Here is a 27,850-nt window from a genome sequence, read left to right as displayed (position 1 = left end):
CACGACTGATCTGTAGTCTCAGCTCCACTTTCCTGGTTGTTCCCCATAACCCAAGATTCCCTTGTCTGTCAAAAATCTATGTAACTCAGCCCTGAATAACTTCATTGACTGTTTTCTGGGGAAGGAAATTCCAAACTAATAATCCTCTAAGAGAGAAAAGAAAGTCTCCTTATCTCTGTATGAAAAGGGAGGCCTTAGTTCTCGTCTCCCCATAAGAGGAAAGATCGTCCTATTATCCACTCTATCAAGTCCCCTCAAAATGGCCTCTCATTCTTCTAAACGCGTGCTCAACCCTTCTTCATAAGATAAGTCCTTCATCCCAGGAATAAGTCGAGTGAACGTTCTCTGAACTGCTTCTAATGCTATTATGTTCTTTTTCAAATAAGGCAGCTAAACCTGTATACAGTTCTCCACATGTAGTCCCACCAAGGCCCTGTACAGCTGCAGTACAAAGAACAAAGAACAAAGAACAATACAGCACAGGAACAGGCCCTTCGGCCCTCCAAGCCCGCGCCGCTCCCCGGTCCAGGATTGAATCCTGAATCCAGGATCCCCGCCCAATTTTCCAGCCTATCTACATACCAATATCCTATCCACCGAGCTGTCCCTCACAGCTACGATGCTTTGTTCATTACAACCTATTAACTCACCCCCACCCCCCCATTCCAGACCATGTGATCTCCAGGGAGAGGCGAAAACCCAGAGTGAAAAACCCCAGGGCCAATATGGGGAAAGAAAATCTGGGAAATTCCTCTCCGACCCCCTGAGGCGATCGAAACGAGTCCAGGAGATCACAATGGCCCCGATCGGAAAATGCTTCCCAACCATAGTCATTTCCACTTCCACGAACACCATATGAATTCCCTGCCCCCGAGACAGGTTCCCAACTATCCGCAGTCTCGCTCTGTACTGGCACCAGCAAGATGATCATAGAATGAAGCCTTGAAACGAGAAACAAGGAACAATTAGCCCGCGCCGCTCCCTGGTCCAAACTAGACCACTCTTTTGTATCTCTCCATTCCCACTCCGTTCATATAGCTGTCTAGATAAGTCTTAAACGTTCCCAGTGTGTCCGCCTCCACCACCTTGCCCGGCAACACATTCCAGGCCCCCACGACCCTCTGTGTGAAATATGTCCTTCTGATATCTGTGTTAAACCTCCCCCCCTTCACCTTGAACCTATGACCCCTCGTGAACGTCACCACCGACCCGGGGAAAAGCTTCCCACCGTTCACCCTATCTATGCCTTTCATAATTTTATACACCTCTATTAAGTCTCCCCTCATCCTCCGTCTTTCCAAGGAGAACAACCCCAGTTTCCCCAATCTCTCCCCATAACCAAGCCCCTCCATACCAGGCAACATCCTGGTAAACCTCCTCTGTACTCTCTCCAAAGCCTCCACGTCCTTCTGGTAGTGTGGCGACCAGAACTGGACGCAGTATTCCAAATGCGGCCGAACCAACGTTCTATACATCTGCAACATCAGACCCCAACTCTTATACTCTATGCCCCGTCCTATAAAGGCAAGCATGCCATATGCCTTCTTCACCACCTTCTCCACCTGTGACGTCACCTTCAAAGATCTGTGGACTTGCACACCCAGATCCCTCTGCGTCTCTACACCCTTTATGGTTCTGCCATTTATCGTGTAGCTCCTCCCTACATTATTCCCACCAAAATGCATCACTTCGCATTTATCAGGATTGAACTCCATCTGCCATTTCCTTGCCCAAATTTCCAGCCTATCTATATCCTTCTGTAGCCTCTGACAATGTTCCTCACTATCTGCAAGTCCTGCCAGTTTTGTGTCGTCCGCAAACTTACTGATCACCCCAGTTACTCCTTCTTCCAGATCATTTATATAAATCACAAACAGCAGAGGTCCCAATACAGAGCCCTGCGGTACACCACTAGTCACAGGCCTCCAGCCGGAAAAAGACCCTTCCACTACCACCCTCTGTCTTCTATGACCAAGCCAGTTCTCCACCCATCTAGCCACCTCCCCCTTTATCCCATGGGATCCAACCTTTTTCACTAGCCTACCATGAGGGACTTTGTCAAACGCTTTACGAAAGTCCATATAGACAACATCCACGGCCCTTCCTTCATCAACCATTTTGGTCACTTCTTCAAAAAACACCACCAGGTTAGTGAGGCATGACCTCCCTCTCACAAAACCATGTTGACTATCGTTAATGAGTTTATTCCTTTCTAAATGCGCATACATCCTATCTCTAAGAATCTTCTCCAACAACTTCCCCACCACGGACGTCAAGCTCACCGGCCTATAATTACCCGGGTTATCCTTCCTACCCTTCTTAAATAACGGGACCACATTGGCTATCCTCCAATCCTCTGGGACCTCACCTGTGTCCAGTGACGAGACAAAGATTTGCGTCAGAGGCCCAACGATTTCACCTCTCGTCTCCCTGAGCAGCCTTGGATAGATTCCATCAGGCCCTGGGGATTCGTCAGTCTTTATATTCTCTAACAAACCTAACACTTCCTCCTTTGTAATGGAGATTTTCTCCAACGGTTCAACACCCCCCTCCGAGACACTCCCAGTCAACAAATCCCTCTCCTTTGTGAATACCGACGCAAAGTATTCATTTAGGATCTCCCCTACTTCTTTGGGCTCCAAGCATAAGTCCCCACTTTTGTCCCGGAGAGGTCCGATTTTTTCCCTAACAACCCTTTTGTTCCTAACGTATGAATAAAATGCCTTGGGATTCTCCTTAATCCTGTCTGCCAAGAACATTTCGTGACCCCTTTTTGCTCTTCTAATTCCCCGTTTGAGTATTTTCCTACTTTCATTGTACTCCTCCAGAGCTCCCTCCGTTTTTAGCTGCTTGGACCTAACATACGCCTCTCTTTTCCTTTTGACCAGTCCCTCAATTTCCCTGGTTATCCACGGTTCTCTAATCCTACCCTTCCTATCCTTCTTTTTTACAGGCACATGCTTGTCCTGTAGCCCTAACAACCGTTCCTTAAAAGACTGCCACATACCAGATGTGGATTTACCCTCAAACAGCCTCTCCCAATCAAGAGCTGCCAATTTCTGCCTGATCCCAATAAAGTTAGCCTTCCCCCAATCCAACACCTTACCCTTGGGACACCACTCATCCTTTTCCATCACTATCCTAAAGCTAACAGAATTGTGGTCACTATTTGCCACATGTTCCCCAACCAAAACTTTGAAGACCTGACCGGGCTCATTCCCCAGTACCAGGTCCAGTATAGCCCCCTCTCTAGTCGGGCTGTCCACATATTGTTCCAACGAACCCTCCTGTACACATTTTACAAATTCCTCCCCATCCAGAGTCCCTGCCCTCAGCGATTTCCAGTCTATACCAGGGAAATTGAAGTCTCCCACTACAACAACCCTATATTTCCTGCACCTATCCAGTATCTCCTGACATATCCATTCTTCCACTTCCCTTGGGCTGTTGGGGGGCCTGTAGTACACCCCCAACATAGTGACTGCGCCTTTCCTGTTTCTGGGCTCCACCCAGAGTGACTCGCTACACGACTCCTCCGAATTGTCCTCCCTCTGCACTGCTGTAATATGCTCTCCAACCAATACCGCTACTCCCCCACCTCTTTTGGCCCCTCCTCTGTCTCACCTAAAACACTTGTACCCTGGAATATTCAGCTGCCAGTCCTGTCCCTCTTTCAACCAAGTCTCTGTCACCGCAACCACATCCAAATTCCTCGTGCGCATTAAGGCCCCAAGTTCGTCTGTTTTACCTGCTACGCTCCTTGCATTGAAGTATAAGCACTCCAGACCCCCAGGCTCAGTGAGGTCGTCCTCCCCCAGAGTGCTCTTCTTCTTTGCCAGCCTTGTCCCAGCCCCAAGCTCGTCCCCAGCCACCACACTTATAGACCTAATAGTTTGATCCCCACCCCCCTGCCATACTAGTTTAAACCCCCCCGAACTGCACTAGCAAAGCTCCCAGCCAGGATATTTGTGCCCTTCCAACTTAGTTGTGACCCCTCCCTCTTGTACAGGTGCCATCCTCTCCTGAAAACCTCCCATTGGTCTATGAAAATAAAGCCCTCCCTCCTGGACCAGTCCTTTAGCCAGGCATTCATTTGAACCAACTCCCTATTCTTAGCCTCACTGGCACGAGGCATTGGGAGCAGCCCAGAGATGGCCACCCGAGTGACCCTACTTTTTAACCTATTTCCCAATTCCCTGAATTGCTCTCTTAGGACCCCCCTACTCTTCCTATCTACGTCATTTCCACCAATGTGTATAATGACATCCGTTTCTTTATCTTCCCCTTTTAATATGCCTCCTATCCGCTCGGAGACATCCGTGACCCCAGCACCAGGTAGGCAGACTACCATCCTGGAGTCCCGTTCGCCCCCACAGAATCGCCTGTCTGTGCCTCTAACTGATGCATCCCCCACCACTATCGCTCTCCTAACCCCTCTCTTCCCTTTCCGGGCCACAGAGCCTGACTGAGTAAAACTTCCTTACTTTTATATTCCATTCTCCTTGCAAGATATATTAACATTCCTTCCTAATTACATGCTGTACCTGCAGTATTTTTGATTCGTGCACCAGGACACCCAAATCCATGTACCAGAGAGTTCTACAAGCTCTCTCTATTTCTGTCATTTCCTCTATGTTTGTATTCTTTCTGCCAAAGTAGACAAGTTCACATTTTCCCACATTATACTCCATCAGTCAATTTTTTTGCCCACTCATTTAGCCTTAATTTATCCTTTTGTGAACTCATTACCTCCAATTAACAACTTATTTTCCTACCTTTCTTGGTGTCAGCACCAAATTTAGCTATCCCCCCTACATTCAGGCCGGAATTCTCCACTTTCATACGCCCCCCTACCATTGCCAGCGAGAATGAAGAATTTGGTGTTTAGCTAAATCTCCATTCACTGCAGCGGAACAGGAGCACCTCAGCAGCGGGCAAGGTCGGAGAATTCCGCCTCAGTCTCTTCATTGTAAGTAGAGGCTCCAACACTGATCCCTGTGGCATTCCACTAGTTACAACTTACCAACTTGGAAAATACCCAGTAACCCTACTCTCTATGCTTCCTGTTGGCTAATCAATCCTTTATCCATGCTAATGTGTTACTCCTATGCCATGAGTTCTTATTTTGTGTAGTAACCTTTGAATTGGCACCTTATCAAATTCCATTTTAGAAATCCAAATATACCACATCTACAGGTTCCCTGATCTATTGTGCTTGTTACTCCCTCAAAGAAGTATAATAAATTTGTTAAACATAGTTTCCTTTGCACAATACCATGTTTCCCCTGCCTGATCACATTCTGATTTTTTAAGTATCCTGCTACAACCTTCATAATAATGGATTCTCGTAAATTTTCCTACGACTGATGTTAGACTAACTGGTCAATAATTTCCTGTTTCTTTGCCCAACTTTGTTGGATAAAGGTGTTACATTTGCTAATTTTCAATCTGCTGGGACTGTTCCAGAATCTAAGGAATTTAGAAAGATTATAACCCAATATCTCTACTATCTAAAAATAGATAAGTCCCCTGGGCCAGATGGGATTTATCCTAGGATTCTCTGGGAGGCTAGAGAGAAGATTGCAGAGCCTTTGGCTTTGATCTTTGTGTCGTCATTGTCTACAGGAATAGTGCCAGAAGACTGGAGGATAGCAAATGTTGTCCCCTTGTTCAAGAAGGGGAGTAGGGACAACCCTGGTAATTATAGATCGGTGAGCCTTACTTCTGTTGTGGGCAAAGTTTTGGAAAGGATTATAAGAGATAGGATTTATAATCACCTAGAAAGGAATAATTTGATTAGGGATAGTCAGCACAGTTTTGTGAAGGGTAGGTCGTGCCTCACAAACCTTATTGAGTTCTTTGAGAAGGTGACCAAAGAGGTGGATGAGGGTAAAGCAGTTGATGTGGTGTATATGGATTTCAGCAAAGCGTTTGATAAGGTTCCCCATGGTAAGCTTTTTCAGAAAATACGGACACATGGGATTGAGGGTGATTTAGTGGTTTGGATCAGGAATTGGCTAGCTGTAAGAAAACAGAGGGTGGTGGTTGATGGGAAATATTCATCCTGGAGTTCAGTTACTAGTGGTGTACCGCAAGGGTCTGTTTTGGGGCCACTGCTGTCTGTCATTTTTATTAATGACCTGGATGAGGGCATAGAAGGATGGATTAGTAAATTTGCGGATGACACTAAAGTCGGTGGAGTTGTAGACAGTGCAGAGGGAAGTGGCAGGTTACAGAGGGACATAGATAAGCTGCAGAGCTGGGCTGAGAGGTGGCAAATGGAGTTTAATGCGGAAAAGTGTGAGCTGATTCACTTTGGAAGGAGTAACAGGAATACAGAGTACTGGGCTAATGGTAAGATACTTAGTAGTGTGGATGAACAGAGGGATCTGGGTGTCCATGTGCATAGATCCCTGAAAGTTGGCACCCAGGTTGATAGGGTTGTTAAGAAGGCGTACGGTGTGTTAGCTTTTATTGGTAGAGAGACTGAGTTTCGGACCAGGAGGTCATGCTGCAACTGTACAAAACTCTGGTGCGGCCGCATTTGGAGTATTGCGTACAGTTCTGGTCGCCGCATTATAGGAAAGATGTGGAAATGTTGGAAAGGGTGCAAAGGAGATTTACCAGGATGTTGCCTGGTATGGTGGGAAGGTCTTATGAGGAAAGGCTGAGGGACTTGAGGTTGTTTTCGTTAGAGAGAAGGTTAAGAGGTGACTTAATACAGGCATACAAGATGATCAGAGGATTAGATAGGGTGGATAGTGAGAACCTTTTTCCTCGGATGGTGATGGCTAACACGAGGGGACATAGCTTTAAATTGAGAGATATAGGACAGATGTTAGAGGTAGGTTCTTTACTCAGAGTAGTAAGGGCGTGGAATGCCCTGCCTGCAGCAGTAGTGGACTCATCAACATTAAGAGCATTCAAATGGTTATTGGATAAACATATTGATGATATTGGAATAGTGTAGATTAGAGGGGCTTTAGATTGGTTTCACTGGTCGGCGCAACATCGAGGGCCGAAGGGCCTGTACTGCGCTGTAACGTTCTATGTTCTATCTCTGCAGCCACTTATTTTATGACCCCAGTATGCAGTCCATTTGGTCCTGAGGACTTGTCAGCTTTTAGGTCTGATAGCTTTTCCAGAACCTTTTCCTTGATGATGTTTTACTTCCTCCCTCCCTTTCTCCCCTTGATTTTCAAATAATTTTGGGAAGTTTTTAAGCATTTTAGCATTTAAAACAGACACAAGGTACCCATTGAACGCTTCTGTCATTTCTGCATTCCATTATTAATTTCCCAGATTCACTCTCTATAGGACAAACACTCACTTTAGTTACTCTTTTCCTTTTAACTACTTATAGAAACTCTTACTAGCTATCTTTATATTTCTACCTACTTTCTCTCATACTCTCTTTTTTAAGTCATTCTTTGCTGTGTCTTAAAATCTGTCCAATCTTCTGACCTGCCAAAATGTACAGTATTACTTTCAATTTAATACTATCCTTAACTTCCATATTTAGCCATGGTTGATGCATCCTTGTCAAAGACTCTTTCTTTCTCACTTGAATAAATCTTTACTGAGAGTTATTAAATATCTCCTTAAAAGCCCGCCACTGTATCTCTACTTCCTTTTTTAAAACCTATTTTTCCAGTTCACTTCCAGCCAACTCTGCCTTCATACCCTTATTGAAAACACCAGACTTAGACCTTCATTTCTCATCTTCAAACTGAATGCAAAATTCTACCACGTTATGACACTGTCACATTTACCATGAAGTTCTTAATTAATCATGTCACATTACCAGGTCTAGAATAGTCTGCACGCTGGTTGACATTAAAATGTACCTCTCTAAGAAACTATTCTGGGTATAATCTGTGAACTCATTTTCCAGGCTACCTTTGCAATCTGACTCACTCAATCTACATGTAGATTAAAGATATCCAGGATTATTGCAGATTCTTTCCAACACACCCGATATATTTCTTGCTGCATATTCTGTCCTACAGTCTAGCTCCCGCAATGACATCTCACTTTTCCAATTTCTTATCTCTACCCAAGCTAATTATACATCTTGCTATTTTGAGCTAAGGTCATCTCACTACTGTAATGTCATCCTTAATTACCTTTTCCTGCCATCATCTTTTCTTACCTTCCTGTCTTACTAAAATGTCAAATGCCTGTCACGATTAGGTCCCAGCCTTGATTACCTTGTAACCTTGGCTCCAAATGGATAACAGGACATTCATATTTATTTTTATCTGTGCTAACGATTCATTCATTTGAATAGTAAATGAGGCACTTACCTGGCTGCGACAACAATGGTCTTCTGAGCAGAGTATATGGTGAAACAATGTGGAACAGACCATTCATTCTCACTCTCCTCAATCTACAAAATAAAAAGCTGCAAATAGTATGGCCACATTATGAGTTCACAATAACCATATTCAGACAACGCAAATATGTGAGTTGAACTGACTAAAAGGTCAAGGTTTTCAAAGCATTTGGTCAGGAAAAAATGAGAGGATTTAATAACGTTGGTCTTCACAGTGGAAGACACAAATAACATGCCAACAATTGATGACAAGGCGGCTTTGGCAGGTGAGGACCTAGAAACGATCATTATCACTAAATAAGCTGTGTTATGTAAGCTAATGGGGCTAAAGGTAGTCAAGTCTCCAGGCCCTGATGGAATGCATCCCATGGTACTAAAAGAGATGGCGGGGGAAAAAGTAAAGCACTCGTGGTAATTTACCAAAATTCTGGGGCGGTTCCAGCAGATTGGAAAACAGCAAATGTGACGCCACTGTTTAAAAGAGGTAGTAGTCAAAAAGCGAGTAACTATAGGCTAGTGAGTTTAACTTCTGTAGTTGGGAAAATGCTTGAATCTATCAAAGAAGAAATAGCGAGACATCTGGATAGAAATTGTCCCACTGGGAAGACACAGCATTAGTTCATGAAAGGCGGGTCATGTTTAACTAATTTAGTGGAATTCTTTGAGGACATTACGAGTGCGGTGGACAACGGGGAACCGGTGTATGCGATGTATCTAGATTTCCAGAAGGCATTCAACAAGGACAGCACAAAAGGCTGCTGCAGGAGATAAAGATGCACAGCATTACAGGTAATGTATTAGCATGGATAGAGGATTGGTTAACTAACAGAAAGCAAAGAGTGGGGATAACTGGGTGCTTTCCTGGTTGACGATCAGTGACTAGTGGTATGCCTCAGGGATCAGCGTTGGAATTGTTTACAATTTACATAGATGATTTGGAGTTGGGGACCAAGTAGTGTGTCAAAGTTCATAGGTGACACAAAGATGAGTGGCAGAGCAAAGTGTGCAGAGGACATTGAACATCTGCAAAGGGATATGGATAGTTTGAGTGGGCAAGGGTCTGGCAGATGGAGTACAATGTTGGTAAATATGAGATCATCCATTCTGGTAGGAATAACAGCAAAATGGACTATTATTTAAATGGTAAAACATTGCAGCATTCTGCCGTGCAGAGGGACCTGTGTGTCCTGGTGCATGAATCACGAAAATTTGGTTTGCAGGTGCTGCAGGTAATTAAGAAGGCAAATGGAATTTGTCCTTCATTGCTAGAGGGATGGAGTTTAAAAACAGGGAAGTTATGTTGCAGCTGTATAAGGTGCTGGTGAGGCCACACCTGGAGTACTGTGTACAGTTTTGGTCTCCTTACTTGAGAAAGGATATACTTGCACTGGAGAGGGTGCAGAGGAGATTCACTAGGTTGATTCCGGAGTTGAGAGGGTTGGCTTATGAGGAGAGACTGAGTAGACTGGGGCTATACTCATTGGAATTCAGAAGAATGAGGGGAGAGCTTATAGAAACATATAAAATTATGAAGGGAATAGATAAGATAGAAGCAGGGAGGTTATTTCCACTGGTGGGTGAAACTAGAACTAGGAGGCATAGCCTCAAAAGAAAAGGGAGCAGATTTAGGACTGAGTTGAGGAGGAACTTCTTCACCCAAAGGGCTGTGAATCTGTGGAATTCCCTGCCAAGTGAAGCAGTTGAGGCTACCTCATTGAATGTTTTTAAGGCAAAGATAGATAGATTTTTGAACAGTAAAGGAATTAAGGGTTACGGTGAGTGGACGGGTAAGTGGAGCTGAGTCCACGCAATGATCAGCCATGATCTTACTGAATATCGGAGCAGGCTCGAAGGGCCAAATGGCCTATTCTTGCTCCTAGTTCTTATGTTCTTATAAAACAACAAGGGCTGACACAAATGCAAAGATCCCACAGATTGGAGGAGATATAACGAACAGCAAAGAGATACAAAGAAAATAGTAAGGACTGCAAAAAAAAGGGAATATGACAAAAAAACTTGCAAATGATATAAAGAAAAACATTCAATGTTTTTACAGGTATGTTAAGTAAAATAGGGTGGCTGAGAATAATGTGGGCCCTTAAGTGATATTATAATTAAAAATAAGTATATAACAGGCTTGCTAAATAATTACTCTGTAGATTAGAGGATGAGGATGATGTACCAGAGATATGAGGAAAAAATAAATCAAAGTGAGAAACTTGTTAGATTTAACATAATTTTTTTAAATGCTAATGTCGAAAGCAATGAAAATAGACAAGTCTCCATTTCTGTTAATACTCTCTAGCACTAACAGAGGTAAGTGTAGAAATTACTATCTTCCAGAATTATTTTCATTGAGGAACTATCTCCTCAGATTGGAAATTGTGAATGTCACTTCATATTTAATACAGGTGAGAAAAATTATTGATCGTGTCTGTTGTTGTTAAGTTACTAAAATTGTTAACTGGGGGCAGGGTAATTGCGTATTTGGACAAATGCGTTGTGATTTGAGAGAACCAGCATGAACTGGTGAAGGGTAAATCATGTCTAACAAATGTAGCTGAATTTTCTGAGGTCATCAATGAAGTGGGTTAAGGGAAAATCTATGATTTTATTTATGAAGATCCCAAGAAGGCATTCGATAACGTTTCACACAAAATACTGTCACCTAAAATAAAAGCACGTGGAATTGGAGGTGACCTATTTGTTTGAGTAAGGAATTTAGTTTGGAAAAAGGAGACAGAGATAGGGATATAGGTATGTACATCAATTGCCCACGATGTGACTAGTGGTGTTCCCCAAAGGTCCGTATCGGGGGCCTCAGTGTTTCACTATATTTCCCAATGATATAGCTGAAGAAATGGAGAGCCATGTATCCAAGTTTGCTAGTGACACCGCATTGGGTTGTACAGTAAACATAGATGGGAGCAGTAAATTGCAAAGGGCCATTAATGGATTAAGTCAGTGGGAAAAACTGGCAGATCGAGTTCAGTGAGGAAAAGCGTAAGTTCATCCATTTTGGACCGAAGAAAGAACCTAAGAAAATCAAAGTATTTTCCAACTGGTGCAAAGCTAGGAATAATGGAGAGGCAAAGATTTTGGGGTCAATGCACAAAAATCACTAAATAAATTAGTGGACAGGTAATCAAAAAAGCAAATACAATGTTCACCACATTTGCAAGGGGCTAGAGTGCAAAGGAATAGAGAATTTGCTACCATTGTATAACCCTCTGATTAGACCCCATCTGAAGTATTACGTTCAGTTCTGGTGCCCCACCTCAGAAGTGTTGTGCAGATTCAATGAACTGATACCCCATTGATAGGACCAACACCAAATAGATATCATACATCAGGGAATAATACTGAAAGAAGTTAAAAGATCTTGGTGTTAATATGCACAGATCGCAAAAAAATGGAGAGATGTGTTAGCTAACGCTAACATGGTATTAGGCTGTATTAATAGGTCATTCAATATAAATCAAAGGTCACCATTTTGACAATGTACAGGTTGCTAGTCAGACTGCACCTAGCGTACTAGACCTAGTTTTGATTCCTGACAACGATGACCCTGGAGAAGGTCCAGATGAGAGCTGCAAGAATGGTACCGTGCTTAAAGAACGTAAGCTACTCGGATAACCTCAGAGACCTTGGTCTATTTACTACATTGAAATTACTAGAAATGACCTGATCAAGATCTATAAAAACAATTAAAGGACTGGATAGCATCCGATTGATAGATTGTCCCAGTTTAATAGATTGGTGAGAACTAGTTTAAACTACGCCAAAATAGGAACAGAGTAGATTTTAAATTTATTTATTAGTGTCACAAGAAGGCTTACATTAACACTGCAATGAAGTTACTGTGAAAATCCCCTAGTCATCACACTCCGGTGCCTGATCAGGTATACTGAGGGAGAATTTAGCATGGCCAATGCACCTAACCAGCATGTCTTTCGGACTGTGGGAGGAAACCGGAGGACCCGGAGGAAACCCACACAGACACGGGGAGAACGTGCAGACTCCGACCCAAGCCCGGAATCGAATCTGGGTCCCTGGCGCTGAGAATCAGCAGTGTTAACCACTGCGCCACTGTGCTGACGTTAGGAAGTTCTTCTCCAAGAAAGTTGTGAGCTTTCTGGAATACATTACTACTTTACTGACTGGTGTGGAAGGTGCTGACTCTCTGCATTACCTACAAGAGGAAGTCATGGTACTTGACCATTGATGAGTCATTTTACAAGTTTAAGAACAAGATAAAGACCAATTCAGCAGGATTATGGACAAGAGGATGAAGGCTGATTTTGATTGAGTTGGCTAAAAGAAAAGTGGATTGGGAAGAAACCAAATCAATTGTAATAAGATCAGGGAGTAAAGTGGCAGACCAATTCAGAAGATTAAGAGCAACATAATGCAGGCCCAAATTCAGCAAAGTTGGGGGAGCGGAGAGTAAAGCAAGGAGGCAAAGAGGGAGATCAAATAAAAAGGTTTGGAACAATACAACAAAGGTACAGAGCAATCTGTCAAAACTAAGAATGTGAGGGCAAAGAGAGGTTAAAAAATATATTTATGCCTTTCATTCAAACATCCAAAGAGCTTCTAAATCTGCAGTCATTGTGCACAGAGGTCCTAAGCACAAGCAGGATTTACACTGAGCAGTTGTTGCTTAATTCAACAGCTGCTGTGAGAAGCAGGGAGATTCCACTTTCACAGAACATCCTCAGAAGTCAATACTCACCGGGGGCTCCAGCACTATCAGCTGGCAATGGTGCAAATACAAAGAAAGAAAAGATAATGTACACCAGCATGAGGAGATTGCTGCACAATGAACCCCTGTTAATAAGGACCGGCATTGAGGATAAGCTAAACGTTTACATTTGCTGCTAACTTCAGTGATTTTCACTGCCTTGGTTTCTAGAATTATGAAAAGTACAGCAGAGGCAGCCATTTAGCCCATTGAGTCAATGCAGTTCATCTTACCCCCCACCCCCCGACCTCCTACACGTTCCCTATATCCTGCATTTTGTCTCCTACAGATCTTTATATAATATTCTTTGGAAGGCTGCTATTGAATTTGAATCCATCATCCGATCAGGCAGTGCATTCAACTCCTAATCACTTGTTGCATAAAGATGTTTTTTCTTGTCTAATCTCTGGTTCTTTCCAATCACCTTAAATCTGAGTCCTCTGGTTATTGACCCTTCAGCTATTGGAAACAGTTTTATTAATTCTGTCTAAACCCTTTATGATTTTAAACACCTTTATCAAATCCTCTCTGTACTCACTCAAAAGCCTTTACCTTCTTCCTAAAACATGGTATCTGTAAAGGGGAACAATGTTGGCAACTGGGACCAAAGTATTTACTTATTTTTTGAATTTTTGAACAATAAAGGAATTAAGGGTTATGGTGAGGGTTATGCTCAAAAAAAACTTTTTGAATTTTTGAACAGTAAAGGAATTAAGGGTTATGGTGAGCGGGCGGGTAAGTGGAGCTGAGTCCACGAAAAGATCACCCATGATCTTATTGAATGGCGGAGCAGGCTCGAGGGGCCAGATGGCCTACTCCTGCTCCTAGTTCTTATGTTCTTAAGGTGACTGTTCTGTGGAGGGTGATTTTCAACAGGCACCTGCTCCATTTATGAGGCCTCAAAGAAACAGTGGTGTCGCTCGGACATTCAAATTCACAGGATGTGGTTTTCAGGAGGGTCTAAGCAGAGGGCAGTGTGTTCATTGTTTATTAATGAAGTCCGGAAATGAAAATATTTTGAGCCTAGGGTTTGAGTGGATGAAACAGATGCACTCCTAATCCATTTTGAGTGGATATTCTGGATGTCCATTTTCATTGATCTCCCTCCACCATCACTGACCTTAAATGTCACTGATCTCTTTCTCTCGAGCATCTCTGACCCTCAAATAAAGGATGAAGGGAACAGAGGAATGAAAAGTGAAGGAGCAGAGTGAAAGGGAATGAGAAAAGGAGACTGGGAGAGGGAGGAGAGGGGAGAGCGAGAAAGAGAAAAGGGGAAAGGGGAGAGAGAAAAGGACAGTGAAAGGGAATAAGAAAAAGAGGAAAGGAGTGAAAGAAACATAGAAAATAGGACCAGGAGTAGGGAATTTGGCCCTTCGGGCCTGCTCTGCCATTCATTATGATCATGGCTGATTATCCAACTCAGTAACATGTTCTCACTGTTCCCCCCCCCCCACCCCCCCCCCATATCCTTTGATCCCTTTAGCCCCAAGAGCTATATCTAACTCCTTCTTGAAAGTATACAATGTTTTGGCCTCAACTGTTTTCTGTAGTAGCGAATTCCACAGGCTCGCCACTCTCTGGGTGAAGACATTTTTCCTCATCTCTGTCCTAAAAGGTTTGCCCTGTATCCTCAGACTGTGACCCCTAGTTCTAGACTCCCCCAGCATTGGCAACATCCTTCCTGCATCTACCCTGTCTAGTTCTATTAGAATTTTATAGGTTTCTATGAGCTCTCCCCAAAGGAGAGCAAAGGGAGTAAGAGAAGGTGAGAGAAGGTAAAAGGAGATGACAGGAGAGCAAAAGAGAGTGAGAAAAGAAGTGAGTGAGAGAAGGAGAGAGAAAAAGAGAGTGAGAGAAGGATAGTGAAACTGAAGAGAAAGAGAGTGAAAGAGAGCAAGCAAAGAATGAAAGGGAATGACAGAAGGAGTAAATAAATTGGTAAATTCGTTAACAATGGTTTTAAAGGAGAGCGAAAGGGTGGTAATTGAAGTTCAATCTTATAATGGGCGAGTCACATTAATTTCCTGACTGAATTCTGGAAATTAGCTGGCTATTTGTGCTGTTAAATCCATTTCATGAAGCTTACTGAAAGATTCATTGCATTGTGTTGTGTGTGACAAGCGCCTGGAATCTGGTTCAGTAACAATACACAAGAGCTTCAGAAACAGGAGTGCCAAGCGACCAGCCCCTCAAGCTTGCTTCACCATTCAGGGAAATCATGACTAAATTTCTATATCAATTCCACTTTCCTGCCATTTCCCTAGATTCCTTACAGTTCAACTGTAAATCAATATCTGTGTTGAATATGCTAAATAAATGGCCAGCCACAGACTTTGGGATAGAGAACTTCAATGATTCAGATCCTTCAGAGTGAAGAAATTTCTCCTCATCTCAGTCCTAAATGTCTCACCCCTTGTCCAAAGACTATGACCCCATGTTCTATACTCTCCAGGTAAAGCAGCCCCTCATCATCTTCCCTCTTAAGTCCTCTTAAGAACTCTATACATTTCATGAGATCACTTTTCATTCTTCTAAACGCCAGAGAATATAATACATCCATTCTACTCAACCTCTCCTCATGGGACAGCCCTCTGAACTCATTAAATTCTTGTCAGAAAAATCATTAAGAGATTAATCATTGCAGTACTGATGTGAGAGAACTAAGATTGTGATTGGAGATGTTTGGGAAAGAGACAACAAGCAAGTACCTGTGCCAACCTGTGTGGGCAGAAAAAACCCATCAAAGCTTCACACAGCAACGTTTACAGCCAAACCAGAATGATATAGTAATTTTAGTACAAGAGTTAAACCACAAGCATTGCTCCCAGAGTAGCTGAACTATCACAAAACTCCTCAGCAGTAGCACAGCTACATTCTGAAATATTTTAATTGTGAAATTCAGGAGAAGGAATAAGGTGAGGGAAAGGAAAGTGTTGTTCACTGTTCCAGCTAACTGGCAGTCAGTGCTCAGTTATAACTCCTGACTCTGTTGCAAGGTACTCTTCTTTTTTATTCATATAAAATCTGAAAGCCATATTACAAAACATTTCAAATTATCACAGTAAAATGCAATGACATTTACATTTTTTCCCAGAGATCACAATGCACTCTGAGGTGCTTCAGTTCAGTAATGAGATTCACAGAATAAAATCATAGAATCCCTACAGTGCAGAAGGAGGCCGTTTGGCCCATCGAGCCTGCACTGACAACAATCCCACCTAGGCCCTATCCCTGTAACCCATGTATTTACCCTGCTAATCCCCCTGACACTAAGCAGCAATTTAGCATGACCAATCCACCAAACCGGCACTTCTTGGAATATTACATATATTGCAATATTTTCATGACTGGGAGTAAAATTCTTTTCAAACTATTGATAAAGAATTCAACAAAGTACTCATTAAGTAACTCAGCAGTACCTTCTGGCTCCAACAGATCTTCATTTTGGTCCCTAATCAGCCCCTGCTACTCTGATGATCCTTTTACTGTTAATTTTCCCAGAGAAAGTGATTGCATTCGCTTTGACAAAACCAGCCAATGTATTCTCATCCTGTCTCTCTTTTGCTCTTATTTCCTTTTTTGCTTCTTCTCTGTACTTTTTATATTCAACTGGATTCTCCCTTCTATTATCAAGCTAATATTCGTCACCCTTTTTGTGCTTCATCCTACTCCATCTCCTTTGACATCCAAGAAGCTCTGGCATAGATTGCTCTCCATCTACCCCTTGTGGAAATATGCCTAAACTGGTCATGTAACAAAATCCAGGATTTATACAGCAATTTTATATTTTTTTGAACAGTTTACAACATAAGCTAGAACGTCACAGAACTTGTGTACTAGTTAGGTATATAGATGTTTGTCAATACGACTGAACAGCTTAACATACCAAGGGTAAACCCATTGTTAAAAGGAAGTATTAGGTGGGCATTTTGGTGGTTTTTGCGCTCAAAACAGTAACATGAAACTCAAATCCAGCTAAAACTTGTGTCACTCCCATAACTAGAATAATCCCTCCTCCAGGACAGAATGCAAAGAAAAGCTAGCAGCCATTCCCTCTGCCCCACCAAGCTCCTGCCCTCTGTTAGAACATTTCTTGCCTCTCTTTACTTTATTAATATCACTGTTTTCTCTTGCTTTCTCCTAACAAACATGGCATTCCATGTTTTTTGCCTTCCCACATCCTCATCATTTCCTCCGAGATTCGTTTCAAAGATGTCAGAATTGTGGAACTCTACCATCCTGTTCTATTGCTCTCCCTGCAAGGGCAGATTTTTAAAACCCACAATGTCACTTATCCTTTTTCTTGATTTAATTCATCTTCTATCTTCACTAGCCAATGTTGTTGGTGCCTTGAACCTTAAGACGTAATAATCAACCTAGACTTCTGAATAAAAAGCAGGCAGGCTCAGACATGGATAGATAGTACAACACAATGAAAATCTTCAGACATAAACAACAGGGAACAAAGATTGGTGATCCCTTTGGAGAATTCCTAATAGTTCTATTTACAAAGGACTTTTAACATCCTACATATCATGCTATTTTCCAAATATTTCTATTATCCTTATAACAAAGCTGTTAAACAAAAAAATTATCAGCAGAGATTAGTCTAATAAAACCTCTGCAATGCCTTCTCTCTGTATACTTACTATCATTCCGTACAGTGGTAGCTGTCCATGTACTTTAAATTGGTTGCTGGTCGTCACTCCTTTGCTAGTGTACAACAGCATATCAGAAAACTAGGAGAGATGACAAATTCAGTGAGTTTTACAATGTAGCTTACCATTTAGAAAAAAAATTACAGTTCAAGTTATCAAATTGGGTGATTCCATCAAGCTGAAGTATACCAAAATGAACAAAGCACTCAACTGAAATGTGCAATGAGCCTTAAAACATGAACAAGATGAAATACAATATCAATGGAGAAAGTAGAGTGCAGTAGTGTAGCATTTGTTCCGATGATGCCACTTTCCAAAATGGCTCTGCTGATGTGTCTTCCTTCTTCTTTAATCATGGTTTTCCACCCACTGTGGTTGACAGGGCTCTCAACCATATCCGACCACTGCTCTCACCCCTTCCCCTCCCTCCCAGAACCAGGGTAGGGTCCCCTTACCCTAATTTTTCATCCCAGCAGCTTCCAAAGGATTATCCTCCACCATTTCTGCCAATTCCATGATGCAACCAAACACATCTTTCCCTCGCTCCCCGTCAGCATTCCACAAGGACCGTTCCCTCTGGGACACCCTGATCCACTCCTCCATCACACCTAACACCCCACCACTGTCCACAGCACCTTCTCATGAAATCATAGAAGCTGCAACACCTGCCCCTGTATCTCCTCCCTGCTCACCATCCCAGAGCCTAAACACTCAAGTGAAACAGCGCTTCACCTTCATCTCTTTTAATCTGGTCTATTCCATTCACTGCTCCCAATGCGCTCTACTCTACATCGGGGAGACCAAATGCAGACTGGATGAGCGCTTTGCAGAACAGCTTCGGTCCGTCCGTAAGCAGGACCCAGACCTTCCTGTTGCTTGCCATTTCAACACACCATCCTGCTCTCCTGACCACATATCCGCCCTTGGCCTGTTGCAACATTCCAGTGAAGCCCAACACAAACTGGAGGAACATCACCTCATCTTCCGATTAGGCACTTTACAGCCTTCTGGACTGAACATTGAGTTCAACAACTTCACAGCATAAACTCTTTCCTCCAACTCCACTCCATTTCCATTTGGTTTTTTTTTTAATTTTTACCTTATTAATCCATCTTTATATTCTTATTATTTTTAATTTTCACTTATTCCATCGTTTTTTTGGTCCACTTCTTAAAAATCTCACTTTCCATATTGTTTCCCTCCCTCCTCCTTCCCCCACCCCACTAGGACCACCTGCCACATGCCTCAGGTTGTCCTTTGACACTGCACCTTTGTTCTGCTATTTACACATTCCAATCTCTTAATGGATGCTATTAGCACCACCCTCAGCCTTTATCACCACCATTTACATTCCCTTTGTCTTTTTGTCTTATGACATCTTAGTCTTTTACACCCCACCCAGCCTTGCAGTATAAATTCCGTCCTATTTTCTTTGTCTTCAGCTCTAACGAAGGGTCATCCAGACTCAAAACATTAGCTCTATTCTCTCTCCACAGATGCTGTCAGACCGGCTGAGATTTTCCAGCATTTTCTATTTTTGTTGCAGTAGTGTATGGTGTTTTTCAGAGTGGATGAAAATATACAGTGCTGTTCCTCAGGATCACTGCTCTTTTTGACACAGGTTAATGACCAGGGCTTTGATACAGGCATAATTTCCAAATGTCCAAGGTGACACAAAACTCAGAAATGCAATAACGATGGACTTCCAGAGGACACAGGCTGGTGAAATGGGCAGGCACATTGCAGACGAAATCAAACACAGAGGAATGTGAAGTGATGCATTTTGCGAAGAAGAATGAGGAGAAGTAATATTGAACTAAATGGCACAATTTGCCAGAGATTGGAAGAGCTGAGGAGCCTGGGGGTGTACGTACAAAACCTTTGGAGATGACAGAAGTTCAGAAAGCTGTCAAAACAGTATATGACATCTTTGGTTTTATTAATAGAGTAGGGCATGAAAGGAGGGAAGTTATGCCAAACTTTTATAAGCCATAGGTTAGGCCTCAGCTGGAGAATTTTGTTCAGTTCTTGGAACCATATTTTTGGAAAGATTGTTAAGGCCTTGGAGAGGGTAAAGAAGAGAATGGTACCAGGCATGAGGGACTTCAGTTATGAGGGGAAATTAGAGAAGCTGGGAATGTTCTTCTTAGAGATGTGAAGGTTTGATGGAAGCATTCAGAATCATGAAGAGTTTTGAGAAGGTAAGAAAGAAGAAACTGTATCCAGTGAAAGAGGGTCAGTAACTAAAGGATATAGATGTAAGCTGATTGTCAATAGTACGAGAGACAACATGAGGGCATTTTTTATTGACACAGCGATCTGTTGTCATCTGGAATGCACTGTCAGAAAGGGAGGTGGAAACAGATTCAACAGCAACTTTCAGAAGAAAATTGAATAAATACTCAAAAGGTAAAATAAGACAGGTTTATGGAAAGAACAGGGGTGTAAAATAAATTGAAAAGCTCTACCAAAGTGCTAGCACAGACACGATGAAGTGATCAGCCCCCTTCTATTTTGCATCATCCTACGTTTCCATATAATTGAAATACACTTTCCAATTGAAACCCGAAACAAAACTTAAACCGCCACTCCAAACCGAAACGCCACTCCAAACCGAAACGCCACTCCAAACCGAAACGCCACTCCAAACCGAAACGCCACTCCAAACCGAAACGCCACTCCAAACCGAAACGCCACTCCAAACCGAAACGCCACTCCAAACCGAAACGCCACTCCAAACCGAAACGCCACTCCAAACCGAAACGCCACTCCAAACCGAAACGCCACTCCAAACCGAAACGCCACTCCAAACCGAAACGCCACTCCAAACCGAAACGCCACTCCAAACCGAAACGCCACTCCAAACCGAACTAAACCAAAACATCCCATCAAGTAAAAATATTCCATTCAAACTGAAATATGTCCTCAATTGAAATATGGTTTCTTTTATATATAGAATAAGTGGTGAGGACTAGGCTGGGGAAATTGTAAATGTTATATATAGATAATAAGGGATTAAGTGCATAGAAAATAATCACCATTATACACAGTGATTATTACAGAGTACGGACATGTTTCAAAAGTAAACACATACAGATGAACTGACAATGATGCAATGAAACAGGATATGATATTTGTGGGAACACAAAGGGGCATGAGGTGAAAAAAAAAGCTGCAAATACATAGGAATCACAGTGAGTGCTACAGTATGTTCTGTTACTAAGAGAATCAGTGATGAGAGACAGGCTAGCTCCTTATGTTTATGGTTATCAGATAGTGCCAACACTCACCAGGAAAAACATCCTCTGCTGCAGCCCTTTTTTGGTAAGTTTATAGAGACATCCTTCCCGAATGAAGTCCTGAAGGTACAAGAAATAGAAGAATTTATAAATACATTACCCAATGAGCCCATTCTCCACATGAGCGATGACTGTGAAAGACATCAGAGCTAAGCTTGATTACCTCCTCCCATATCATCCAGAGGTATGAACATTCAAAAGGGTCAGGAGGCCATCCTATTTTAGCCTCAACTTCTTGCTGTCAGCCGAGTTCACTCACTTCGAAGTCAGGTGGTCGAGAGTTCAAATTCCACTCCAGAGATTTGAGCTCAAGGTCTGGGTTTACACCCTAAAGTAGGAGCGAGGGAAAGCTGCACCTTTGGAGGTATCTTCCAGGTGAGGCATTAAATTCAAGGCGACAAAAAGACAGATGGGATATTCTGAAGAAGAGCGGAGGCGATGGGGGGAGGTTGCAGGTGAGGTGGACAGGTGGGGAGGGGGGGGGGGGGGGGGGGGTGGTGAGGGTGACTTCCCTGCCACCCTAACCTTTATTGATCCCTCAATCAACATTATTAAAAAGAGATGATCAGATTTTCATACTGCTGTTTATGGGATCCAGTTATGGGCAAATTGCTTCTGCCGATCCTAGAACATAGAACAGTACAGCACAGAACAGGCCCTTTGGCCCACGATGTTGTGCCGAGCTTTATTTGAACCCAAGATCAAGCTATCCCACTCCCTATCATCCTGGTGTGCTCCATGTGCCTATCCAATAACCGCTTAAATGTTCCTAAAGTGTCTGACTCCACTATCACTGCAGGCAGTCCATTCCACACCCCAACCACTCTCTGCGTAAAGAACCTACCTCTGATATCCTTCCTGTATCTCCCACCACGAACCCTATAGTTATGCCCCCTTGTAATAGCTCCATCCACCCGAGGAAATAGTCTTTGAACGTTCACTCTATCTATCCCCTTCATCATTTTATAAACCTCTATTAAGTCTCCCCTCAGCCTCCTCCGCTCCAGAGAGAACAGCCTTAGCTCCCTCAACCTTTCCTCATAAGACCTACCCTCCAAACCAGGCAGCATCCTGGTAAATCTCCTCTGCACTCTTTCCAGCGCTTCCACATCCTTCTTATAGTGAGGTGACCAGAACTGCACACAATATTCCAAATGTGGTCTCACCGAGGTCCTGTACAGTTGCAGCATAACCCCACGGCTCTTAAACTCCAACCCCCTGTTAATAAAAGCTAACATACTATAGGCCTTCTTCACTTGAGTGGCAACCTTTAGAGATCTGTGGATATGAACCCCAAGATCTCTCTGTTCCTCCACAGTCTTCAGAACCCTACCTTTGACCCTGTAATCCACATTTAAATTAGTCCTACCAAAATGAATCACCTCACATTTATCAAGGTTAAACTCCATTTGCCATTTTTCAGCCCAGCTTTGCATCCTATCTATGTCTCGTTGCAGCCTACAACAGCCCTCCACCTCATCCACGACTCCACCAATCTTGGTGTCATCAGCAAATTTACTGATCCACCCTTCAGCCCCCTCCTCTAAGTCATTAATAAAAATCACAAAGAGCAGAGGACCAAGCACTGATCCCTGCGGCACTCCGCTAGCAACCTGCCTCCAATCCGAAAATTTTCCATCCACCACCACCCTCTGTCTTCAATCAGACAGCCAGTTACCTATCCAATCGGCCAACTTTCCCTCTATCCCACACCTCCTCACTTTCATCATAAGCCGACCATGGGGGACCTTATCAAATGCCTTACTAAAATCCATGTATATGACATCAACTGCCCTACCTTCATCAACACACTTAGTTACCTCCTCAAAAAATTCTATCAAATTTGTGAGGCACGACTTGCCCTTCTCGAATCCGTGCTGACTATCCCGGATTAATCCGCATCTTTCTAAATGGTCGTAAATCCCATCCCTAAGGACCTTTTCCATCAATTTACCAACCACCGAAGTAAGACTAACCGGTCTATAATTACCAGGGTCATTTCTATTCCCTTTCTTAAACAGAGGAACAACATTCGCCATTCTCCAGTCCTCTGGCACCATCCCCGTTTCATTAGTTCCTTTCTCTGACAGTTTCTGTTCCCACATCATGACCATCCCCGTGGACAGCGAGGACCCAAAGATCAAAGCCAAAGGCTCTGCAATCTCATCCCTTGCCTCCCAAAGAATCCTAGGATACATTTCATCAGGCCCAGGGGACTTATCGACCTTCAGTTTATTCAAAACTGCCAGGACATCCTCCCTCCGAACATCTATTTCCTCCAGCCTATTAGCCTGTAACACCTTCTCTTCCTCAAAAACATGGCCCCTCTCCTTGGTGAACACTGAAGAAAAGTATTCAATCACCACCTCGCCTATCTCTACTGACTCCATACACAAGTTCCCACTACTGTCCTTGACCGGCCCTAACCTCACCCTGGTCATTCTTTTATTCCTCACATAAGAGTAAAAAGCCTTGGGGTTTTCCTTGATCCGACCCGCCAAGGACTTCTCGTGTCCCCTCTTAGCTCTCCTAAGCCCCTTTTTCAGCTCATTCCTTGCTAACTTGTAACCCTCAATCGAGCCATCTGAACCTTGTTTCCTCATCCCTACATAAGCTTCCCTCTTCCTTTTCACAAGACATTCCACCTCTTTCGTGAACCATGGTTCCCTCACTCGGCCATTTCCTCCCTGCCTGACAGGGACATACCTATCACGGCACGGTAGCACAGTGGTTAGCACTGCTGCTTCACAGCTCCAGGGTCCTGGGTTCGATTCCCGGCTCGGGTCACTGTCTGTGTGGAGTTTGCACATTCTCCTCGTGTCTGCGTGGGTTTCCTCCGGGTGCTCCGGTTTCCTCCCACAGTCCAAAGATGTGCGGGTTAGGTTGATTGGCCAGGTTAAAAATTGCCCCTTAGAGTACTGTGATGCGTAGGTTAGTGGGATTAGCGGGTAAATATGTGGGGGTAGGGCCTGGGTGGGATTGTGGTCGGTGCAGGCTCGACGGGCCGAATGGCCTCCTTCTGCACTGTAGGGTTTCTACGATTTCTATCAAGGACATCCAGTATTTGTTCCTTGAAAAAGTTCCACTTTTCATTAGTTCCTTTCTCTGACAGTTTCTGTTCCCAACTTATGCCCCCTAATTCTTGCCTAATCCTATATTATAATACTACACTTCAAAAAATGTAACTGGCTGTGAAATGCTTTGTTTGGGACAACCTGAGGTCATGAAGTGCGCTATGTAAATGCAAGTGTTTCTCTCTTTTACTTGTTGTGCAGTCAGAAAAACTGAGAGAAACCAACTCATTTGAGCCATGGCAAGTCAACAGCAGTGAACTCAACATTGCCAGTGGCAGCAGAATATTCTGCTGCACCCCACCACCACCATCGGAAGCAGCAATTTGTGCTGTCAAGTCAAACATCAGCCAGGCTAAGAGCAAAGCTCGATTTTAATCCGTGCCTAGAATCAGCAAAAAAAGAAAGGTAAGCACTCCACATTTCCCGCACTTACCCTTCCTGGCAGAATCAAATTCTCAATGCCAATAAGGTCTCGTTGCAGCTCCGTGAGCTTCTGAAAATGCTCCAGCCTGATTAAACTGCTGTGAAGCTGAGCACTCATGTCTCTGACCTCCTTCAGGGCGTCTGCACATGGAAATCAACAGCAAGGTCTGTGAAACAGCCACTAAACCCATGTCCGATATATCATAGGAATCTATATTCCCTAACAGACCTTTAGCAACCTATAACTAAACCCATGATTCATATATATACCATAGGAATCAATAACAGTGTGCTGAAGGCTGGTGGGTGAACAAGGTCCCAGCAGAGCTGGATCCCAGGGAGTCAGGCACAGTGAGACTAAATCCCAGGGAGTCAGATACGGTGAAATTAGATCTTAAAGAGACAGATACAGTGGGACTGGATCCCAGGGAGTCAGATACAGTGAGACTAAATCCCAGGGAGTCAGATACGGTGAAACTAGATCTTAAAGAGACAGATACAGTGGGACTGGATCCCAGGGAGTCAGATACGGTGGGACTAGATCTTAAAGAGACAGATACAGTGGGACTGGATCCCAGGGAGTCAGATACGGTGGGACTCGATCTTAAAGAGACAGATACAATGGGACTGGATCCCAGGGAGTCAGATACAGTGGGACTAGATCCCAGGGAGTCAGATACGGTGGGATTGGATCCCAGGGAGTCATGTATGGTGGGGCTGGATCCTGGGGGAGGGGGGTGGGGGGTGTCAGGTACAGTGGGACAGGATCCTGGGGCATCAGGTGCAGTGGAACTAGATCCCTGGGAGTCATGTGCAGTGGGGCTGGATCCCAGGGAATCGGATACGATCAGACTGGATCCCAACAGAGTCAGAAAAGGTGGTACTGGATTCTGGGGAATCAGATACAGTTGGACTGGATCCAGGAGCGTCAGGTACAGTGGGATTGCATCCCAGGGAATCAGGTGCAGCCCCAGGCTGGAGCCAGGAGGCATGTACATCGAGGCTAGTGAGGGCAATGTTGCGTTGAGCCAGGGAGGTTGAAGTCTTGTCATTTTGGCAGAAACGGGGAGGAGATGGTGACTGAGTGGGTGTGTGGGAGTGAGCTGAGTGAGTGACTGAGGGTGAGAGTCACTGGGGAGTGGGGGGGTGAGTCATTGAGTGGGGGGGAGAGACTAAGTGGGAGTGAGGGACTGAGTAGGTGGGATGAGTGAGGGTCTACCTTACGCCCAGTCTTAGTTTTCTCCCTCACTCTCACCACAATACCCCAACACATACACACCTACCCACATATACACTCCGTCCACAGACACTGACCCTCCAAAATTCTGGTCATTTTTATTGCTTACTCCTTTTTAACTCAACGGTTTATTGCTGTGACAATGCTTTACATTTGTTCAGCAATTATTTCTTTCCTTAAAAGCTCAACATTTTTTCAAATTCAATTTATTTTGTGCCAAACGTTACCTTTCTGAAATTAGTTCATTGGCCCCTTGAGTGAGAAAAATATGCAAATAAGGCAGTTCAACTCAAAGCCATTAAGTTATTGCAATCTGGTTGGTATTGTATCGCAAAAGCACTGGCCCCACCAGTCCACAGACAGTAGACACTAATTCCGTGATGCCATAAAGCCTCAGCCCTGGGACAAGCTACAGCTACAGTTTACTCCCTTAAAGCCCTCATGGTTCCTTCATTCTTTCTGCTGGCACCAGTCCAGCCACGAGATGTGGCACACCCATGCTACCTGCAGGTAATGAGACAATCAGCTGATGCCTTCATGCTAACAAAACTGCAAGATAAATAAAGTGATGTTCAAACATGCTCATACTGGTTACTTTTTTTGTGGGTTGCCAGTAATCTGATTATCGGGGATATATATCACACTGATACTGATCTCTGCATTCGCTGAGCATGGCTGACCTTGATGCATGTATTGTATTACCTTCACACTGATACTTACCCCTGCAATCTCTGTAATCTCGATGGTCAGGATGATAGTGCTTGCACAGTCTCTCCAAGATGAGTTTGTAGTGCATCAGCCTCTGGATGGGCTTCAGCAGGAATGTATTCAGGGGTAGGTAACAAACCTTCTGCAGCTCAAATTCTTTGTAAACACTCTCCAGTTTCTTTGATTGTTTGGTGGCTTTCTCCAGTTCTGTTAGAACCTCATCGTGTTTCTGTAGGAAGCTGGCAAACTCCTGCAGTTAAAAACAATGAGAGCTTGTAAAAGCATGCTTAATTTTAGTTCTGCAAAAGTGCACAATACATTCACGCACATCTTGTTTAAACCTTTCACCGTGCATAACCCTGGTAGGGTAGAGTAAGGAACTTGATTCCCAGAGTTATTCTGGCAGCTCAGTAAGTACACTGCCCACTCTAGTACTGAAACACAAACTAGCTTGAGAATACTAGCTGGAATACTAGCAAAAATACTGGCTGGTTTCCTGCTGCAGGATGGGTGGGTGCAGGAAACCAGCCAGTATTCCTGCTTCTGACTGCTGTCCTGCAATCACTGTGAGACAATGGGTGGGATTCTCCGATCTCGTCCTTGGGTCACCTGCTGCAAGTGAGAACGGAAAATTTGCATTCCAGCCAAAACTCCATTCACTTTCAGTGACACCGGAGAATCCTACCACGAATGAGAACAGAGATTTTCAGCGAATGTCTGTGTGGGTGACTCATGACAGCAGGGGTTAAACAGCAGCTCACACATAGATGCAGCCACTGGATGAAGGTAGGCCGTCACCCTGGGACTAAGGACAAGTCAGTGCCTTCATGGCAAGGAGAGAGAAATAAAGGGAGTGAAGTTCCGCTAAGGGGGGGGGGAAAAGACCATCTACTGGATGTGGATCTCCCGCTGCAGCAAAGCGGTTCAAAAATAGTACATCACGTTGTTGCACCATACCTTGAGGACACACATGTTACGAAGCATGACATCACCGATTCTCTGATAATCTCCTTTCACGTGTGCATTGGATCGTCCTTCCCTGAAAAGCAAACATACATGATAACTGCCATGTTCAGGAAATTAGGTCATTGAGCAGTCCACCCTCAATGAAATCTCCTCCTGTAGAGAGTGTTCAATGATTCCTGGATTAAACCATCTCCTCAAAAGAAAGTTCAATGATCCTTGGATTAAATCTTCATTCTTTGGGAGTACAGTCACCTCCATTAAATGTTCCTGTACCGAATACAGCAACTCCTGGATAAAATACCTTCCCTAAGCAAAAGCTGGATGACTGCATTTACTGCAACCGTTGCTTTGAATTGGTTTCACCTGGTACCAGTTATAATGTAAATTTGATCAAAATCTAGAA

The 27,850-nt window shown here is 43.6% G+C and overlaps 1 protein-coding gene across 7 annotated transcripts in view; it reads right to left on the bottom strand.

Moving 5' to 3' along the window:
* The window catches only part of farp2 (FERM, RhoGEF and pleckstrin domain protein 2), a 238,026-nt gene that overhangs the window by 24,271 nt on the left and 185,905 nt on the right, over nt 1-27,850 (bottom strand). For all 7 annotated transcript variants that reach the window (XR_013497446.1, XM_078209254.1, XM_078209255.1 and 4 more), the window contains exons 17-22: nt 27,439-27,520; nt 26,494-26,731; nt 24,547-24,677; nt 21,031-21,099; nt 17,732-17,821; nt 8,307-8,389 (exon numbers count right to left, since the gene is read on the bottom strand). Coding sequence is in view for 6 of the 7 variants with exons in the window: in XM_078209254.1 (XP_078065380.1) it covers nt 8,307-8,389; nt 17,732-17,821; nt 21,031-21,099; nt 24,547-24,677; nt 26,494-26,731; nt 27,439-27,520 (693 nt within the window). In the remaining variant the exon portion in view is untranslated. The remainder of the gene's footprint in view (nt 1-8,306; nt 8,390-17,731; nt 17,822-21,030; nt 21,100-24,546; nt 24,678-26,493; nt 26,732-27,438; nt 27,521-27,850) is intronic.

Source organism: Mustelus asterias, chromosome 3, assembly GCF_964213995.1.
Source record: "Mustelus asterias chromosome 3, sMusAst1.hap1.1, whole genome shotgun sequence".
In the NCBI taxonomy this organism is placed as follows: domain Eukaryota; kingdom Metazoa; phylum Chordata; class Chondrichthyes; order Carcharhiniformes; family Triakidae; genus Mustelus; species Mustelus asterias.
Note: the sequence above shows the minus strand (reverse complement) of the source record. Positions and strands in the feature narration are given on the sequence as shown.